Below are 21,590 nucleotides of genomic sequence, written 5' to 3'. Positions count from 1 at the left end.
CTCATGAGCACAGTCAGGAGAACTACAAAAGCAGGTATTTTTTTAAACTTTTTTTGTTTTTTTTTAAAAGCTTTTTTTAAAACTTTTTTTGTTTGTTTTTTTTTTAAACATCCCACCAATGGAGATTAAGATCCTCTCAGCATCATGGAAGTGACTTACTTATTTACATCATAAGCTCTATTTGTTGGTATGAAGAATACAATATAGGCACACAGCAGCAACTATGCTCACTCCAAGAGTGATATATTTCTGCTTCAGACACATTCAGTTGACTTTTGAGCCTAACACCCATGAAAATTCAACTGATACCACACAGGGTGACCATTCTGTTGGCATTACTGCTGTACCCTCATTCCACACAGCTACCACAGGCAACACGTGTTGGATACTTCACATGTTCAGTCTCAACTCTCTGATGACAAGCTAACCAAAACTCAGATTTTTCACACTACTTCACATTGCTAATTGGAACACAAAACTATGCATAGCCAACCACTCGTGTTCCTTCCCAGTCACATGTGTGTGCCCAGCTGCATTTCCTTCTCATATTCTCAAGACTGAATTACTTTGATTTCAGAGACTTTTTAGATTGGAAAAACATTAAGCAGCATTAACTGAGCTTTTCACATCCAGGTGTTGTAAAATCACCACTTTTGAAATAAAAGGATGAAACTACTTCAAAAGATTTATTGGACTGTTTTCTTAATAAAACTGGCCACAAATCCAAGAATAAAAATATTTTCAGGGCACAATAAAACCTTGCAGTTTTTAAATTGTATTTTTTAGTAATTTTTGAATATGCAAAATATTTGAGAAAAAAACTGAAATGCTAATTCTGTTCTAGGTATCAAATACATAGAACCAGGATGACAGATTCAAACATTTTAGTGAAAAAGATTATACAATTTAGAATTCTGATATACATGCCTAGAATATTAGAGATCTACCAAATCTATTTCAAATTTTGAAGTTACCTGGTTGAATGATCTTGAAACTGTTAATTCTCCCAACTTAGTTTTCTTTAGCAAGTCTCTTTCTTCAGCAAGTAAGATGAAACATAGGGTCAACGTTTTGTGGTTTTACAGGAAAAGCTACATATAATAAATTGCTGTTTGAGACAAGATCATTTTGATCTCAAAACACCAAACTCTGTTGCACATATGCACAGAAAAACTGGAGTATCACTGAAGAAGCAGTCTGCATAATATTTTATGCAAACAGTACAATCCTGAATAGTCCGTTTTAAAGTGTAATAACTAAAAACATCACATGTATTAATACAGATTTCACGTGGGCCCCACGACTCTCCATGTCTTCACTTTTAAGTATTCTCCTATGTAAATATAGATTTAAGTAAAATGACAATAAATAAGCATGCTAAAGCTACAAAAATACTATGAAGCACACAACAGTCCTCTCAGGTCCACACAAAATACTTTTTTGAATATCTAAAGTTTTGTGCTTCTCTGAAAAGGTGAGTACATATGAAAGGCATCATCAAAAATGAAAGTGTTAAAATAGCTAAATATGGTTCTTCAAAAAGACATTTTCAGAGAAACACAGGGATAATATATTCAACATGGATGTAATAACTTCAGTTAACAGGCTTTTGGTGTAACATCTTAAGGACTGATTTCCTGAGAAGAGTAACAGCAAGAACACAAGCACTTGTCCAAGAGTCATACAAAGAACCTAAAACTGAATGATATCAGGAGATGCACCAAATAAAGATACTTGTAATATGGTACTCTAAGAAGCATACCAAAAGCAGATCTTAGAAAAATTTTTACCTTCCATTTGTCAGGAAGAATTCCCTACACAAGCAAAAACAAGAGAAAACACATACTACAGCATGTTGTCACCTTTAGTTCTCCACTAACTGTGCATACATCTACTGTGATACAGAGTGACAATGAAAAAAACTTAGGAAGAGTTTCAAAATTGAGTCTGCCATGAAGTGACACCCAACCAAACCAGACTTACTAGAAAAAGAAGTTGCATCCATCTTCCCAACTTTTACTGGTGAGCCCATATTTTTCATTTCTATACCCACTTCGTTCCACACAGGCTCCAGTTTCTTGCAGTGGCCACACCAAGGTGCATAAAACTGAGAAGCAAATACATTTGATTTAAAAAGTTAATGAAGAGAAATAATTAGGAGAAGTTGATTCTATGATTAACACTCAAATATGTTAGTAAAGCTTATTTTGCAGTAGAGGTATTCTTTAAATCTTAATAAGAAGTCAATTACAAAGCTGAGATGACAAACAGCTTTCCTAATTTGGTGCTACTTTTAATAGGAAAGCACAAATTTTGAAATAAATTTCACAGTGAAGAATTTCTTCATAATGTCTAATCTATACATTGCCCATATATATATATATATATACATGCACAAGCTGCACTCTGGATTTCAGTTCTTCGTAAACTTATTTTATACAAGCAGACTATAAAATTGCTGCCTATGTCTTCATTGCGACACTTCTGTTAAATTAACAGGGAATCAATCTTTTGGTATAGCATGATCAAGCTAAAACTTGGAAAAGTTGGATTCTGTTTTCCTATACATTACTGATCAATTCTGAAACAGGACGTAGAGTGTTCCCCACTCAAAAATCACAAACCTGAACTACACGATTTAGGAATTATAGATCATATTTGGATGATCTAAAAAGAATTCCCCCCCAAATTCCATCTTTTTAAAAATCCCTTTCCTGTGAAATAATCACTGAATCATTCGAAATATCTTGGAAAATTAAAAGAAGCCCCTCGTGTAGTTGATGTTTAGTCCAGACTGTAAAATACAGGATGAAGCCTGTCTGCACTCAGTAGTCAATCTAATTCCTGGTGAACAATACAAAGAGATTGCTTATCTGTCAAGCCAGAAGAATTACTGTCATGTAATTTTTCTGCACCACGTACAAACTAGTTTCCAAATGATGAAGCAGCCTTACTACAGAGTGTATCACTATACGTTTTGTGTTTTGATTTCCACTAGCAGGTCTTCCCATTTTTCTCATATACTCACATCTACAAGCCAAATGTCATCTTTACGATTTTCTTTAAACCTAGGAGGGAAAAAACCAGAATGAATGTGATATATCTAAAAATAAGTGAAATTCATATGTGAACAGGCAAAGTCTATAATTAAGTTGGTATAAAACTACAGATACAAAAATTCTGATTTCTTTCTTTCTTTGATGGTGTGGAGAAAGGGGAAATAGTTATTTTTTGAGTATTAAGATTGCCCCTGCCTATGCTACAAATCCACAGTTGTACCCATTAGGTTTCTATAACCATTTGCCAAGACAAAAAAACAAAACCAACCAACAAACAAACAAACAAAAAAAAAAACCCAAGCAAACAAACAAAAACCAAACAAACACAAAAACTCAAACAGAAAACCAGTAAGAAATGAGAAAACACACCACAACATACAAATTATATTTGTATCAAATATTTAAGAGGAAGAAGCATTTTGTAGCTGTTCAAGTTATATTAAATACTACTGTTGACTGCTTAGAAAATGTTGCATTTTTATAGATCAACTAATACAAACTCTCAGACTATTAGTTTATACTGATAATCTTAGCTTTACTGAATGTAGACTAATCTTTCATGTACAAATGCAAAGCAATCTTAGTTCAATATCCTTCAACGTTCTACTACAGGAGGATCAGTTTGTTTTTATCGAAGATGTACCAAAGAAACCAACTTGTTGGGACAAAAATGTTAAATTTAATTATAAAACTCAGAGATACACATATAGTACTGAATACTCCTAATGCTAGAGAAATTACATCTTGATGAACTGACTAGCATTATTAATAGTAAATCTGTCACTAAATGCTAACACCTCTAAAAGAAAAATAGAATGTGATAAATCAAAGTTCCTTGGAACCTCTTGAAATGGTGTTTACACATTTCACTGAACTGTTGTTACTGCAAGATCACAGAAATTATCACACTACTTAACTATTTATATGTTGAGAACTAAATATGCTCAAATTTTAATGTAAGCTTTATTTTTTTAAAGGTAGGCTTCGTAAAAGCAGAACTGAAAGTACTGAGATGTGCTATAAAACACAGTATACAACATTCTTATCATAAAACTCTTATTGCAAAAGTTGAAATATATAAAATTACACAGTGAGTCTGTGATCTACAATCTAAATTAAGATCCAGTTAATAAAAGTTATAGCCCAGCTCATCAATTCCCAATATAGAATCATAGAATCATAGAATCATAGAATTAGCCAGGTTGGAAGGGACCTCAGAGATCATCTAGTCCAACCCTTGACCCACCGGAGCAGTTGCTAGACCATGGCACTGAGTGCCACATCCAGTCTTTTTTTAAATGTCTCCAGGGACGGTGAATCTACCACCTCACCGGGCAGTCCATTCCATAGCCTAATCACCCTCTCCGTGAAGAAATTCTTTCTAATATCTAACCTAAACCTCCCCTGGCACAACTTAAGCATGCCTAAAAATGGCTCTTAGGCTGTAAGCAGAATCAACAAACATTTATTATATTTCATTTAAAGCTGAATAGAATTGCAATAGTCCATAACTATATTGAAGAAATTCTACTGCTGCTTATTTAAAAGAAATAATTCTGAATTACAAATATAATCTAATTACAGCACTGAGTGCTTGAAATTTGAGTGGCAGCATTTCCCTGGCCAACTCCGGCTTTTTTTATTGCTGGTGTACCAAGGTTGCAACCCTTGTACAGCAGAAGAGGTATTTGCAACAACTGTCATAAAACTGTTACAGTGGAGCAGCAGTTTGGAGTCACAAAATTGCTCATTTGAACAACTCAGTAAAAATTTACTTTGCTACTCTGTAGTGCTACACAGCTAATAAAATAGCTAATTAGAGTCAAGCATCTCTTGAGAACTCTAACAAAGCTCCAGTTAAGTTCCAATTACATTGTCAAATAATTGGTCATGATGCAAGAGGCAGAAAACAGCTACTGAATCATCAGATCCTGGGCCAGGCTTCAATCTAGATTTGTAAATCAAAATTCGTGAATTCACTTTTGATTTGTAAAAGAAGAATTTACAATGAAATGTTCTCCTTTCCCCACCACAGTAGACAGTTACAGGACATTGCAAAGAGAAGTAAAGCACTGAGGAAGGTAGGGAGAAATCTTACAAAACCAGGAGACAGCAATGAAAAGAAGGAAAAAAAGCAAATGTCAGAAGGCAAAACATTCCAACTTAATTTAATAACTCTGGCCTAACATATTATAAAAAATAGTCAGTGGCTACAATAATAAATTTCAAATTGTACCTCTCATTTACAAGTACCTCTTTAACCAGCTTCCACAGAAATTAAAATTTGAAGTGTGACAAAAACAAGCTGCCTAAATTAATTCTGGTTTGGGCAACTGTCCCGGTTTGGGCCAGAATAAAGGTAATTTTCTGTCTTGTACTTTTGCTTTCAGCTATGTAAGTAGCTGCACTTGCTGAAATTAATAGCAAGTTTCTCAGTCTGTGTCAGCTTCTGGGACTGGTAACACTCGACGTTTATTGTTGCAGCCACAGACTGGTGTGCAGAGCCAAGGACACTGCTCAGTTCTGAGGAACATTTTGCCCTCCAGAAAGAGAAAAGGAGTAAAGAGGTCACACCTGCAGCCCTCCCTTCGTGAAAAGCATACAAGATAAATGACCAAAATTGGCCAAAGAGGTCAATGTGATACTCAGTATAAATTTGAGGGAACACGCGGGTCAAACCCTTTCCTTCCTTCCTTTCCTTCCCTTCCTCCTCTTCTTTGCATGTCCTTGTTTGCTTCAGCATCCTGGGAGGATTCCGTCTGTCTGCCCATGGTCCTGATCCATGACAGCCTGAATCCGTGTGTTCCTGCCTCCTGCCGACTCCAGAAGTCCATCCTGGACTTTCTCAGAGCTGCCCTGCAGACTCAGTGGTGACTTAAGTGTTATTGGGGGGGAGGGGGAGGAACGTGGTATCAATTTTCCTGTATATTTGTATATATTTAGTAATTCTTCCTTTTTATCATTACTGTTTCATTAAAGCTGTGTAGTTTAGTTTCCAACCCATAAGTCTCTCTCCCTTATTCTCTCTCCTTTGTTTACCAGGGAAGGGAGGGGGATTAATAATAGCATCTGTTATTTGGTTTAATTGCTGGGCCAGCATTAAACTGTGACATCAACAGAAATTATTAAGTTATTAAACAATACTAAGGGAATTCATACTTTTCAAGAAAAACTGCAATCTCTGTACAAATGGGTACCTAAGCATTTTTGGAAGGTGCTGTTTTCTAGACGTAAAACTCCAGTGTCTCTTTTTTTACACTGTTGGAAAGATAACATAGGTGCTGCGTGTACTTGAATCAAAATTATTTGTCTCAAATACATACAACTTCTCAACATTTGGCACTACATGATCAAATGTTGCCTCAACCTCTGCTTAATCCATGTACCCCAGCTAATGATTAACTGTCAAAAGAAACAAGCATAAAGCAAAACTGAAGACTAAGGCCAGAATTTCCAGGGCCTTAAACTAATGTAGCTTCTGTTTCTTTTCCTCCCTGTATGTTTTCACCCCCTTTACACAGTTCCTGATGCTCCTCTTCATGGGCTGTGCCACCAGCACACTCCCACAGACAGAAAAATACTTTGTTTCTCAGTCAGGTTACTTGCCTGCTTTGTTATCACAGTGGAAAAAGTCAGCAAATATTGCATGAGTTCTGATCTGACACAGCTGGCAGTTTGATGAGCATAAACTGATAGGAATCATAGCTGCTATATTGCACCCCTTCCACAGTTCACGTGGGTGACATTGGTGCAACTTGCACCTCTGTTAGTTCTTCTCTGCTATTTGATTTCTCTATATGCTGTAAGCTTGAGAAAGGGACCTGCACCTCATCCTAATAGGCATTGTTTGCAACAACCAAAATTCAAGCAAAATCCAAAAGTTCCAACCAACAGCAAAACCTCTATTAGTATTTAGTTTTCTATAACTTGAAGCTTTCACTGGTCATTGCTCTTGAATTTTTAAAAATTGTTTTCTGACCTTTTTCACTACTTGCCAACTAGCTTAAAAGAAAAAAAACTTCCACAAACTTGTTCTGAACAACCCACCATTTAATTCTTACTCCTAGTTGTGAATACAAGCAGCTGTATTGGTTTTCAGTTGAAAAATCCCAAGTTTGTAAAGCAGGATTTTGTTTATCAGCTATTTCTAAAAACTCATGTGACTACTGAATTATGCTTTTTCACTCCAAAAAGCAATTACATTTTAATTTACACTTGTAATAACTTGAAATATGATATGGGAACATGATGTGGGAGCATACACACATGCTATTTTATTCACTTCAGTCCTTTAAAACACGAGGCACATTTCAATAACAAGCTCTGAAAGTCATGTCCAAGAAGTTCATGTGCTTCAGTAGTCTTTTCACACCACTTTAAACACCAGTCAGAGATATGGCTGTCTCTGTCTTCAGAACTTCCATATGTTCCATACGTATCCATACGTTCCTTCCATACGTTCCCATTCCCTCCCCCATAATTCCCCAGCACCTCATTTGATCCTATGGTTATCTGTTCTAGCTGAATAGGCAACATGGTAAAAAAGTGAATGCTTTTCTGACTGTTCAGCTCTAAGATGCAATTTATCATGAATTGAACCCTCATGAAAAGGTCTCCTTTGACTGCCTTAAATTTTTCATAAAGCTGCCCTCTAATGACACCTTCTCCTCCCCTACCAGCTAGTATTTTCTACACATTCCATTTCAATTCTAATAATCATGCTGCTTTGTAGCACTCTAGATCAACCTGCTGATCTAACAAAAAAAAAGAAAACAAAACAATTTGGGAAGTCATTTTTTAGTAGGAACAGCAAGTGCATTAGCCATCAGACTGTGAACAATGACACTACCCAGCCAAGTTAAGGGCAGAACTACCCATTTCAACACCTCTGCAGTCTCAGGGCTAAATCTGTTGCAAAAGAACATTTTTGCACTGGATATAATTGGCACCTCAGCAGCCATGAACTACTCCTGCAGGCCAGGCCTCCTTCTCTCTTCCATTTCTGGCCAAGCACCAGTGTGCTTGTACTCATCCTCCCAATTTCCTGTGGATGCCACACAGTGAACTCTAATGAAGAATTTGGTTATACGCAAGCAGCTTTTATTTGGGGCAGGCATGGAGCCACCAATATATTACTCTTAAAGACAGATTAAGGAATCCTACGAACATATTTTTACTACAGCAGCTTTAATAGTAGTTCTTAAAAGAAAAAAACTACAAAATGAAAAGTGATAATCAGCTTCATTAATTCCATCTGCTTAACGCAGGCCACAATCTTTCTGCCATTCCTGCTAAAGAAAAAGGCACTTTTCCAGCCTTGCTTTCTTGGCAACCACACTCTGCATAAAGCTGTCAGTCTGAGGTCCCACAACCCTCCCAACCCCAAAAGAAATAAAAAAAAAATAAAAAATTAGCATTTAAGTAATAAGGCAAGACACCCCAGTACTTACGACTCATCTAGATCCACCACAAAACCCGCACCTGATGCCACCACATGTGCAATCACTGCGAGGGAAGGAAAAACACACCATAAGCGAGCTCCAAACCAAACCAGGGCTTCTCAACCACGCCAGATGACCGGCTCACCTCCCCCAGACCCTCTCCCCTTTCTCCTACCCTCTCACACCTCCGATGCTTCCCTGCAGCCCCCGCCTCCCCTCCCCGCAGCCCCACACCTCCCGCCCGGCGCCGCAGCGCTGCCCTCTGCTCCCCTTGCCACTTCTTCCGCCTCCGCAGCCCACCGCTCTTCCCCCCCAACGCCTGCCAGGCCACAGGCCCGAGTCCGGAGCTGCTGGCGGTCGCCCGGCTCTTACCTGCTGCCCCAAGGATCCACCGCAGCCGTCCGCCCGCCGCTGCCATCTTGACAGCAGCCCCGGCACGGCCGGAAGGGGAAGCGGCGAGCGGCGGCTGCGACCTTTCCCCACTGCGCAGTCGCGGGTGCCCGGGGCGGTGGGGCTGGGGGGGCCGCGGGGGCTGTGTCCGGGCTGCGGCGGGAGTGGAGGTTCTGGGTGAGGGAAGTTATGGCAGGCACGGCCCCAGCTGGGGTCAGGGTGCTCCTGCGGCCACTGCTGAGTCTTCGCGCCAGCGAAAGAAGCCCTTGAAGGCTGGGAGAGGGCGGCTGTGACACCCCGACACGGTGATGGGGCGCATCGTGGGTGGACGCTGTCATATCCCCAGGGGTTTCCAGGACTCGCAGTAAAATCTGTGCTCTAATTCCTAGGAAAGGGAGTCTCAGCGGATAACTGTGTGCCACTTGTGTGCTGTCTTCCATTGGTAGAGTTCATGCCGTCCCACTTAGAGATGCTGCTGTGTCACCAACCCTCCTTCATCACAGCGACAAAAAACACGGACCTGCTACATTCTGTTTTATGTCCATACCAATCTCTTCAACTTACCTCGTTCTTTCAGGTCTTTTAACAGCCTTTCCTACCTTCAAGCAGTTTATCTGCCTTTTAGTGCTTGTCCTGGAAGCAATCCAGCTGAGGAGCCCTTTTAAAACATTAATTTAGAGCAGGTCTGTTGTTACTCAGCATGGAGAAGAGAGGCCCCCGGGGGAATCTTAGAAAGGTATATAAATACCTGAAGGGAGGGTGCAAAGGAGCAAGGGCTAGGTGCTTTCCAGTGGTGTTTGCCATAGGACAGAAGGCTCTGGGCACACACTGAAACAGGAGGTTCCCTCTGAACATCAGGAAACACTTCTCCACTGTGAAGGTTGCCAAGTGCGGCCCACAAGTCTCCCACCTTGGAGATAGGAAAAATCTCCCTGCATATCATCCTGAACAGCCAGCTGCAGGTGAACCTGCAAGGGAGGTTGAAGCACATGACCTCTGGAGGTCCCTTACAACCTCAACTCTTCTGTGATTCCATTACCTTTTCCTCTTCCGTTTGGACTCTGTCAGTGTAATTTCTGACATATGCCTTTTTCCCTTACACTGGAGTTACTTTCCTCAGCTATGCATACAAATGTTTGAGGTTTTTGTTAGAGAAGGATAAATTATTCCAATGACAGTTCAGTTCCTCTAACTTCAGTGTTCAGTCTCTTCTTCTAATGGTAGAGCCTACAAGCAGCAATGATTACTGCTGCCTTGCTTTGGGGCTGTTCTGTGTGTATGTGCTCGAGCATGTACGTGTGTTCTTCTCTAGCATCAACATGAAAAGGCATGTTTGATTTGTCAAATGATGCCCCAAGCTCTTCAGCCCTTTGGAAAAGCCAGCTACCATAGCACAGGTTTATTGCCTTAGAAATAAGTGAAGACCTGAGACTGTATGCCACAGCACCTGACATTGAAATTCGAGACTGTTTACTGGCCTATGGTGGACAGATACCTTTTTTCCTACCTGTGTTTGACTGAAAGATTATGAAGCATTATTACTAAGAATTTAACTTCCCGCCCATGCTCGTCACCAGGAGAACTAATAAATTGCTAACATCTGCATTGGATCATTATGAGTGTTATTCACTGCATATAGAATTTCTGTTTCATGGCATTTCACTTCCAGCTAGCTAAGTGCTGTCTGTGTGCCTGACCAAATGAGAGCTGGCAGCTGTTTTGATCCTAATCTAGCCACTGTCTAGACTGAGACAAAGAAAACAATTTACACGATCAATCCTTTAGTGGGAAATTCATGCAGGAGAAAATGGGAATAGCCATGTAACTGTTAAATTAGTATAATCCTGTTCTCTTACTCAGGCAATTTGTGGTTGCCTTCAAATAAATTTTCAAGTGGAAGGAACACTATATTTTTTTATGGATTTGAATAAAACTATTTGCATATCCTTTAAGCCTTTTTTGTTGGCTTTGAAGTTTATTCTCCATGTAAATAATGGGATACCATTTTTACTAACTTTTGCATTTTGTGAGCCAGTCTTCTGCAAGCCTGTATTCTGTTCTTGAACTGCGTTATTTTGAAATTGAAGGAGACGCTATATGTTTACTTCTCTTTAGCTAAATTTATGTACACCCATATATATGACACTATGTGATACTTACACTATTTGTAGCCCAGCTTTACTGCCTAATATGGAATGTGCATATATATGCTGGTTCTTGCACTGAAGCCTAGTGACAAAGTATTGTGGGAAAAGCATGTGACATGCCAAAAAAAATAGTATAATGACAGATGAGATTTAAAGAAATCTCAAGGGGCTTTTTTATGTGGTATTATTTCTACCATGAGCAATTCTTTTGAATAAAAAATATGGGATTAATAGATTGCTATTAATTGATTACGAAACCCTGTGGAGATTAGTGTAAAAATAATGGGAAAAGAAGAGGGATTGCTTTTTTAAATGAACTAAGGAGGAAGTATGAACAGAAAGAAAAAAAGAAAAAAAAAGACATGGAAGGCTAAAAAGCAAAAAGCACAGAAGATACTGTTGAAATCCTGAAAAGACCGCAGGAAAAATTGGGAATTATGGGGAGATTGGCAGACTGGCAATCAGTGAAACCCTGGAAATTGAACAGGCAAGTTCCCATACAGGGCTTCAAAGCCTCCTTCCAACCCATATTATGTAGAAAATTTTAATGGTCCTGCTGCCCCAGGTAGCTCTGGTTCTTAATATGATAGACAAGGAGATTAAAAAAACCAAGATTCTTCTAATTTTGCTAGCAGTATTATCTCTTGATGAGGCTACTGTTTGGGAGTATATTTTGCTAATTGTTTTATATAAATTTAATGTATATTTTTACTTCATTATATGTCATTTACTATATATATTCGCTATTATAGAGCATGAAGAATGTAAACATCAAGATGAAGTTTAAAAAATTATATTTCTGAATACTTACACAAAGTTTTTCTACAAAGTGTTTTCCAGTTATTCGTGTTTTCCTTGCTGTTACATAAAATCTGAAAATATGTGGGAAAATATATATTTTAATTTTAGCAGAAGTAGTCCTAGAATAAATTTAGTAATTTCAAAATTAAAAGACACTTCTTTTTGAAAGTATATAAAAATATTTTTCTTTTCCCTTTAATAAGGTACAGGTGTTCTATACTTTGAGAACATTCACCTCCTTGGTATTTACCTTTTATCAAACTGTTAAGGTTTGATAAACAGCTCTTGCTGTTATAACTCTTGCAGTTAAGAACCACTTTCAAAGACACGTTCAGCAAAACAAAAATGTAAATAAATGCTTCTCAAGTAGCTTTTCACATGAACCAGACAGCCTGTGGTAATGAATAGAAAGGGAGGATATGTACTTCAGTTTGACGGGTTAAGTGCACATTTGTGAACAGATGATTTCTGTGTTCTCACATTTTTACAAAATGTGCCTATGCATTCTTATAACTACATGCCAGCTAGGAGACCAGGAACTGTACCATTCAGTATTGAATGTTGTAATAGAAAATATTCAAAGTTTTTCAGTTAGTTTATATTTAGTGCTGCTTATATTTAGTGATCTTAAGATGAGCACTGTTCATTTCTCTTCCATTACAGGAATAAGCTCTACTGATATCTATTATCTTCCTATAGTTACTGCGTCTGTGATGGAAGGTTTATAGGACTTCAGCTCTGTTGGTACCTTCCTAGTGGTAAAGCCTTATAAGTCTGTTTTTAAAAATGAACTAAGCCAATAATACAGTTGTTATTATACAGTTAAATTCAAAGTATCAGTAAACCTGTAGTGAAAAAATTTTGTTTCTAATTAGAGGAACAGATATTTGCACATGTTCTGGTACACTTTGGGGATTTTTTTACATGCTTTGTGTGAAAGTGCTTGCAGTTTTAGCAAGGCACAGCATGAAGGAGAATCTGAATTAAAAACGTAATTGTGACAGCATTAATACTGTCGGGATTGGCAGCAGCATTTGACTGATCTTGTATTAGCATTTCACCTTACCATATAACTTCAGTTTTTAGAAGAACTTGAACTGGTCCTTTGTGAGGGAGAGAGGGGTGCTGTCTATTGTAAGTTGTTTTTTTTTTTAAAACTTTACATTTTACATTCCTTTTGTTACAGAGACACCTGCTGGTTTTTGGGTGTACTTACAAAAATAACATTTTCAATTTTTTTGCATGGTCTTACTTTAAAGTTTGCCTTATAATTTATAATGTATGACTTACATTTAGAGCTCCCTAACTTACGGTACTACTTGAAAATTAAGTTGAGAATATTTTTATATTACCCATTATGTACTTTATATTGATTCTCGTGGTTGATCATGGGTATTTTTCATGAATCTTCCCTGTCAGAGCTATATGGAGGAGGGTTTGGACATATTATAGGCTAGCTGAAGTAATATTATATTTATTTCAGAATTTAATGTTTGAATCATCAGTATTTGGCTTTCATGTTTTGAGCCTTCAGTTTTGTTTCTGATTTGTTTAAGAGATTGAAGTGATGACCAACAAGTTGTATCAGAACCAGTTTAGTGTCCAGATCTGTGTGTAAATACATGAAGGAAGAGCTTTGCACACTAGAAACACTGATAGGAACAGTATTATGCTAGAATAGAATATTTTTAATAATACTCTATGTGTATAGCATTTTTTAAATAATAGGCATTGCAAGTTATTACACAAGGCAATAGGTAATTACACGGGATACTAAAATTAGATTTCTTCTAACACCATGCCCAGACTGTCAGGCAGAGGGAGTCAATCGGATCCAGGAGCAACACTTGTGGTGCTACAGGAGCTTCTTCCAGTTTCCATCCTTGTCATCATCCTGCCACAGCAGCTCCTGACACCCACCTATCTATATCATCTATATCTATCTATCTATCTATCTATATCTCTATCTATATATCTATATCTATCAATATATCTATCAATATATCTCTATCTCTATATCTATCTATATCTATATATCTGTATATCTGTATCTATATCTATCAATATATCAGTATATCTCTATCTATATCTATATCTATCTATTTATATCTGTATTTTGCTCAGGATGGGAGTGAGTAGGAGTCAAACTGAATTTTTGTAGCGAACATTGTTCATTTCAAGGCACAAAGTAACACGGGACGATTCTTATCCAGATTTAGAATGTGGTTTTACAGCTCTTAAGTTAGTGAAATGAGATCATCATCGAAGTTATTTTTATTGGAAATTATCTTTGTGGGTTGGTTTGGTGTTTAGTTTGGCTTTTTTGGTGTGTTTGTTATTTTGTTTTTTTCATTTGGCAGTTATCAGAGCTCTGCCTGTGCTTACAATTGCACTTCAGCTGAGAAGTAGATTTCACATCTAAATTTCTGGTATGCTTAGTGCAGTAATTTTCTGGATTTTGCAACACTGCTTTGTTATAGTTTGAAACTCCAAGAGAATAATTAACAGGAAAGAAATGTATGAAACCTTCAGGAACTATCATATGCAAGATTTGTATTTAGTTCTATTATACTTTATTTTTTACTCTTCTTCGGGCTGCCAGAAAACTAACCCATCATTCATAGCATTTTTGGGAGATCCAGAGGAAATGAAAATAATTTTTCAGCAGTATTGTCTCCTCAACTCAGCCACATCAGTTTCTAGCAAAAATATATATAAAAAAAAATGTCTTAAATTAATGTTAATTAACATAACTGGTGATGTAATTTGAGTCAAAACATATTGGTAAGGTGTGGTCGGGTAAATATGGAATTACTGTTGGTGTGTGGCAGATGCTGCCTGGCAAACAGGAACCTTGTTGTTTAGGTCAGGAGCAGGGAAAAGGTTGAAATGACACAAAGACAAAGCTGTTCTTGAATTCTTAACGACTTGATTCAGAGGAATTAAAGATTACTTGTACATCTTGATGGTTTTTAGACCTAGTCTGGAATGCTGAATACCTACATTTGCAAGTTTTGGTTTTATTTAACAGAGAAAGATAGTTACAGCCAAGGAAATAATGCTTATGGAATTTACACTGACTTCTTTGGCAGGAAGTTCTTTAACTTGATGAACTCTACAGAATCCAGGATATGAGAGCAACATTCCAGTACTGTCACTCAATAGGGGAATGGCCCCCAGTGTGTTACAGGGTGAATGACTTACATGTCCCATATGCTCTGAATCCACCCCAAATGTAAAGTTATGCTAGACTACACTTTCCTACTAGGTTTTATCAGTTTAAGAAAAAAAAAAAAAAAAAAAAAAAAGAAAAAAAAAAGTTCACTTGTTTCTTAGCACTAGTAATCAGAGTTATCTTTTCCATTTTTTCAGACTGTTCACTCACGTCAGTATTTTACATACTGTAATTACTAAAACAATGGTTCCTTGCTGATAAACAGTGTTTCATATTGTCAATGAGACAATGAGCAACACTCGCATAACATAATTATGGTTGTTCTGTAGTTTCCTTATTCTTTCTTTGGTAACTCCATGGTTAAAATTTTCTATGGTTAACACAGAACAGTATTTTGCAATATGAGGTTAAGGTGCCATATCAGATTAAATGTGAGTAAAATAACTTCTTAATACTGTAATTTTAATTGCTGTAGATGTTGTTAACCATGCAAGAATCCCATTTAGTTTGTGCAAGTTACATGTTTTGAAGTCACATGTTTGACCAACAATACCCTTCTTGAATTTGTATAGGGTTAATTTGTTACTTCTGGTATTCACAAGTTCATGTATCACCAGATACCTGTTTTCTTTTTCCTCCTTCTGTACCTCTGACAGGAGGAGTTTATATACATACTGTAACATGGGCTGTAATGTGCTTGCATTGTGAAAAGAAAAATAAAGACAAATAAATTTTGTTTAATAAGAGCAAAGTTATATTGTTTTAGATGGAAATTTGTATGAAATGACTCTGACATTTTTGCTTCTTCAAGGGCAGTATGAGGGGGATTAATTCTCAGGGGTTTTTTTCTTCCATGAAATAGTTTCTAAATTGTGGGTAATAGCAAACATCTGCAGAGCTCTATTTGTAGAGTCCACAGGATGCAAGCAGAATGTGGGGTGCTAATGTAATAGCCATGATAAAAACCAGATACTGTGGTAAAGAAAACTAACCTTTTTGGCTGGTAACTATTACAATTTCTGTATTGTATCACTCTGTATACTTTCCACATAAGAAAAATTGTTTGCTTTTGGAAAGAGTTGCTGCAGTATCTTATGAAAAACTTAAACCAGGTTATATCCATTTGTGTAGGGGATACAGTGGAACCCACAAAGATCACTCTTGGTATTTTAAGCATCCAAGTGAATGTAAAGTACCATGAATTTTCTTTTATAGCCAGTCATTTTCTGTCAATAGGCATCCAGTCTGTGATGACCTTTCCTCTGTCCTCACTTTGTTTGTTATCTCCCCTTGTCCCAAAGCTAGAAGTTTAGAACTAAGGTTAATGTTTTCCCATGGTTAAAAAGTTAGATTTATTTTTCTTAGAAGTTATCTTAAAATATTAACATATTATCCATCCTTTTTGGGTTTTGAGACACAACTACACATGCAAAAATTCAGCATTTGCTAGACAACAGCTTCAATAGCAACTATAGAGATCTTTTGGATTCAAACTTCATATAATTGACAGAAAAATAACTAAAAAAGAATTTTCTAAATGCTGTCTCGAAATACCAAATTTTCAAAATTACATACTTATATTGTAATGAACATACCTGGACAAGGTACAGATTTAGATGGACTATGTAATATACATGGCTAAAATATTACTTGTTTACATCACTGGTAGTGCACAAAACCAACACACAGCTGGATGCCAGGCTGAGGCCCCTAAGAAAAACTTTCTCAGCCTATTATTTACAGCCTGTGTAGAAAACCACTTTGTTGCCAGATGTTTTGTTGAAGTTAGTTCTGTGATATCCCCTCTGGAATGATGGCCAACATCTTTGTAAGGAACAGCTTAGCTTATGCTTTAGCTTTCCAGCATCCCACTGACTTTGACAGAACTCTATGTACTCCTTTTGGGCTTTGAAGCTGCAAAAAAAAAAAAAAAAGTACTTTTGTTTGGCTTGAACCAGTCTGTCAACATCTCAGGACTGCAAATTACAGCATGCTTACTGCAGCTTGCTTGGGTTGGCAGAAACTAGTTGTACACGTCAGCATCCTGTGATTATTAGCAGCAGCAGAAAGTGGAAGAACTAATATAGTAGGGAACTGAATGGGATATCTGGTAAAAATATTTCTGAGGCTTGCAGTTATTCTGTTCTGATTCTTCCACCCATGTAAGAAATTATTCTGCTTTTATTGATCTGAAAACATTATGTTCTGGTAGGCAGTGATATAATCTTGTTTGAATTTAAAAATACATAACTCCTGTCATTTTAATTTATACTTTTCCAAATTTATTTGCTTGTTTTGGCACTCTTTTTCTCTTCCATCTAAGAATTGGGTTTGTGCACATTTACTTAAAGATTCTAATCTCACAGAGTCTAGGAGTCTGAATTCCATGTCATCTATGTCATTTACTTCCTGTATGACAAATTCTATGCATTTACTTCATCTGCAAAGACACATTAAAATATTATTGTCTAAACCATTGTATCTAATGTTTATAAAGCACATTCTAATCACTTCCATTCAGAAATCTCATGAGAGGAAATTTATATTGTTCAGAACATTAGCTCTGCAGAATATGAACATATAAACTATAAATATGATTAAAAATCTCACCCTGTCATGATTAATTTGGCTTTGTGGTAAGTAAGTCAATATTACGTATGATCCATAGGTCATAGAATCATTGAGTGGTATGGGTTGGAAGGAAACTTAAAGATCATCTAGTTCCCACACACCTGCATGGGCAGGGACACCTCCCACCAGACCAGGCTGCCCAAAGCCTCATCCAACCTGGCCTTGAACACCTCCAGGAAGGGGGCAGCCACAACTACCCTGGGCAACCTCTGCCAGTGTCTCACCACCCTGACACTGAAGAATTTCTTCCTAATGTCTCACCTAAATCTGCCCTCTTCCAGTTAAAAGCCATTACCCCTTTTCCCATCACTACATAGCCTTGTAAAATGTCTCTCCCCAGTTTTCCTGATATCTCCTACACTGTACCCAAACAAATGTGCAAAATAAGGATTAAGTTCTTACACAGTGAAAAGGCAACGTAGGAGAAGTTGACACATTGCATGAGATAAAGTTTTTGTAATTTCTTTCATTCCTTTGCCCCAGATATTATATTTTCCCTGATATCGTTGCTTATAAAGTGTACTTCAGTAAATTTTTATTGTATTTGTAATAATATTTGTAATAGTACTGCAATATGGCTGAAATCAAAATACCCATGAACATGAAAGAACATGTGAGAGGAAGTGTCCCAGGGAAAGTCTGGAGTAGGATTTAAAGGACAGAATTTAATGACCTGCCATGACTTTCTGAAATGTCACAGTAACTATCTGTTAGGGTCTTAGTTTCAAGAAAGGAAAATTATAACCTAATGTAAATTTATAAGATTTAGATATTCTGAGCTTTCCATGTCTTCAGACATCTGCTGAATTTTTTTAGCAGGATTTCAACAGGATGGTTTGTGTCACTTGATTCTGATTTAATGTACTTTTATTATCTGCTTACAATGAAAACGTGTGCCAATAACTGAAAATTAATTTCTTTGTGGATTCTTCCGTAGTCTTGTTAGATTAATACACAGCTTCTAGAAACTAGTTATGTAGAGCTATAATGCCTTAACCTGTTTTATTTTAATGGAAGACCCACAGCAAATCCAAATAACTAGGTAGGAATTTTCAGCAAAATGTTTTTCACTGAAAATGCATATCAGCAACAAGACTGTTCATGCGAAGGTGTTGTCTTCCATTAATATTTCATGGGTGCAAATAAATTCTAAAACTGGGATGACTTTGAAAGCCAATGTGCTCTCATTTTATCCTTTCTAAATTTCTCCTCTGTGTTTTAGTCTCTGTATCAAGATACAGCTGAGGAGTGCAAGGGGGTTGTTTGTTGGACAACACATGTGATGACAGGCTAGGATTATCAAGCCTCTTGGTTAGATATTAATGTCCACACCATCCCTTTGAGAGAGGCTGAGTCCTCACAGGCCAGACACACTGATGGTCTGCTGGGGAAGGCCCAAACCCCTCCAAAGGTCTGACCTGCCCTGCTCTTGCTGCTGAGTTATTATCTCCCAGTTCCCTGGAGCTGGCAGGAGGGAAAGCTCTGAAAGTTTTAGATCCGTAGTTTCCGCTTTGTGTCCCAGAGTTGCTTCAACAGTTGCATTTCCATCTGTTTTCACTTTCCTTATCTTGCCTAATTTTAACTTGCCCGCTTTCTCACACCTAAACGAGAGTTTTCTCAGAGAACTGGAGCCAAGGTCAGGTGGAGGGGCCCTGCAAATTTGGCCTGTGGATGCTGAATGGCTGAATCCCACAGCAGAGGGTCACTCAGCAAGTAATGAGAGAAGTTACTGAAAGAAAAGTACTGGTAGAGAAGCCAAGAAGGCAGTGAAACAAAAACATCAAAGTCAGATGTGGGAAAAATGGGCAAAATAGCACAGCATAAACGGTTTAAGATACTGGATTTATTGTATGAGTATGATCTATTAAAACTTCAGCTTTGAATTTCATGTCCCTGCAGGCAGGTATGAAGTCATGGACAAGTGTCAAGGCATGATGATGAAAAATAACTATTAAAGGTATCAAAGATAATTGTATTTTAAAAAATACATATATGTCATTAAGTTGACTGCTGTGATATATTTTTGGCTGATTTTGGTTTGTTTTCAAATATATGATATTGACTCAGTTGGGAAAAAAAACATGATTACATGCCATGTGTCATGGCCCTGAGGCACTGCCTGTCCCTGTCTGTTGGGGCTTTGGGGCTCTCCTCACCATGCCCACAGCCCAGCACCCCATTGTGGTCTCTGTCCCAGTGATGCTCCAGAAAGGCCAATTTCCAGCTCCCCACCCCCTGGCCTGCCCAGACATGGGTCCCCAGAGCCAGACTCACATCCTATTCTCATCCTCATCCTCATCCCCATCCCCAGGCAGATGCCCCATACCCCAGGTTGGGGTTGCCTCAGTGTCCCCAGGTGGCTGCTCCTGTCTTGGGCAGGGTCCTGGCTCCATGGCCTTGCTCTGACAGACCCATGGTGATCCCTTGCCACCCTCCCAGCCCCTCTGGTGTCCTGACAGCTTGCACAAAACTCTATTCAGAGCATATTAGCACTAAAAGGTCCCAACCACAATACTATTCATCAAGGTACAGGATGTCCAAAAGAAATTTGTCTCATTATGATTATATTAGTAGCAATTCAAAGAGCAGGTGAAGATGAGAGTAATGGTACTTTTTTTTTTTTTTTTTTCCCTGAGATCTGTGGACAAAGAACTGATACCTATTTCATATACATGCATGATATGCCTCAGCCAAATTCTGCTGAAACAGTTTCAGTAACTATTATGCTTTATAACACACAGGTTGAATTATTATTGAAATACTTTTGTATTGTCCTAGTCTGATGTAAATGTTATTTTATTTTTACGCTTATTTTGAACAGTACAAATGCTTTAAATGATCATACATTACCACTGAGTTTGCATACTATATTCTGACTCACAGTGCATAAGGTCCATAATGTTCCACAGAACAGCAAAACAGAATCATAGAATCAAGGAATCGTTTTTGTTGGAAAACACCTGAAAGAACATCAAGTCCAGTCATTAACCCAGCACAGACAAGTCCAGCACTAAACTATTGACCCTAAGCACCTCACCTATACATCTTTTAAATGACTTCAGGAATATGGTGATCCAGCCACTTCCCTGGGCGTCCTGTTCCAGTGCCTGACAACCTTTTCAGTAAAGAATTTTTTCCTTTTAGCCAATCTAAAACTCCCACAGCACAACTTGAGGCCATTTCCTCTTTTGTTGCTTGGGAAAAGAGACCAACACTCACCTTGCTACAGCGTTCTTTCAGGTAGCTATGGAGAGAAATATGGTCTCCCCTCAGCCTGCTTTTCTCCAGACTTCTTATAAGAATTGGTCTCCAGCCTCTTCAACAGCTTTGTTTCCCTTCTCTGGGGAGGAAACTCATTTCAGCAGCTCGATGTCTTGTAGTAAGGAGCTCAGAAATGAGCACAGTATTCACGTTACAGCCTCACCAGTGCTGAGTACAGGAGGACAATCACTTCCCTAATCCTACTGGCCACAGTATTTCAAATACAAGCCAGGATGCTGTTGGCCTTCTTGGACACCTGGGCTGATTGATGCTCATATTCAGCTGGCTATCAATGAATAAACAAAATGAATAAACCCAATGAAACCTTCTGCCAGGTAGCTTTCTAGCCCCTCTTCCCCAAACCTGTAGCATCGAATGGGGTTGTGACTAAAGTCAAGGGAACAAAGTTTGTCCATGTGTATACTCCTAAAATTGACTTTGATCCATTGATCCAGCCTGTCTGGATCCCTCTGCAGAGCCTCCTACCCTCAGGCAGATCAACACTCACATAAAACTTGGTACTGAAGTTGCATTTGATCCAGATCATTGATAATGGTATTAAAGAGAAATGGCCTCGGGGCCTCACTCCTGGGAAAACCACTTGTTGCCAGCAGCCAGGTGGGTTTAAGGCCATTCACCACAGCTAATTGGGCCCAGCCAGTCAGGTTTTTTACACACCAAAGCA

General features: G+C 38.0%; 1 protein-coding gene across 1 annotated transcript in view; it reads right to left on the bottom strand.

Annotated features, from left to right (window-relative positions):
* The window catches only part of TMX3 (thioredoxin related transmembrane protein 3), a 30,299-nt gene extending 20,326 nt beyond the window's left edge, over positions 1-9,973 (bottom strand). The window contains exons 1-5 of the mRNA XM_030444671.1: positions 9,930-9,973; positions 8,873-9,063; positions 8,510-8,564; positions 3,029-3,068; positions 1,984-2,107 (exon numbers count right to left, since the gene is read on the bottom strand). Of these exons, the coding sequence (XP_030300531.1) occupies positions 1,984-2,107; positions 3,029-3,068; positions 8,510-8,564; positions 8,873-9,063; positions 9,930-9,973 (454 nt within the window). The remainder of the gene's footprint in view (positions 1-1,983; positions 2,108-3,028; positions 3,069-8,509; positions 8,565-8,872; positions 9,064-9,929) is intronic.
* Positions 9,974-21,590: the final 11,617 nt, after the last annotated feature.

The sequence above is a fragment of the Calypte anna genome, chromosome 2, assembly GCF_003957555.1.
Source record: "Calypte anna isolate BGI_N300 chromosome 2, bCalAnn1_v1.p, whole genome shotgun sequence".
Taxonomy (NCBI): domain Eukaryota; kingdom Metazoa; phylum Chordata; class Aves; order Apodiformes; family Trochilidae; genus Calypte; species Calypte anna.
Note: the sequence above shows the minus strand (reverse complement) of the source record. Positions and strands in the feature narration are given on the sequence as shown.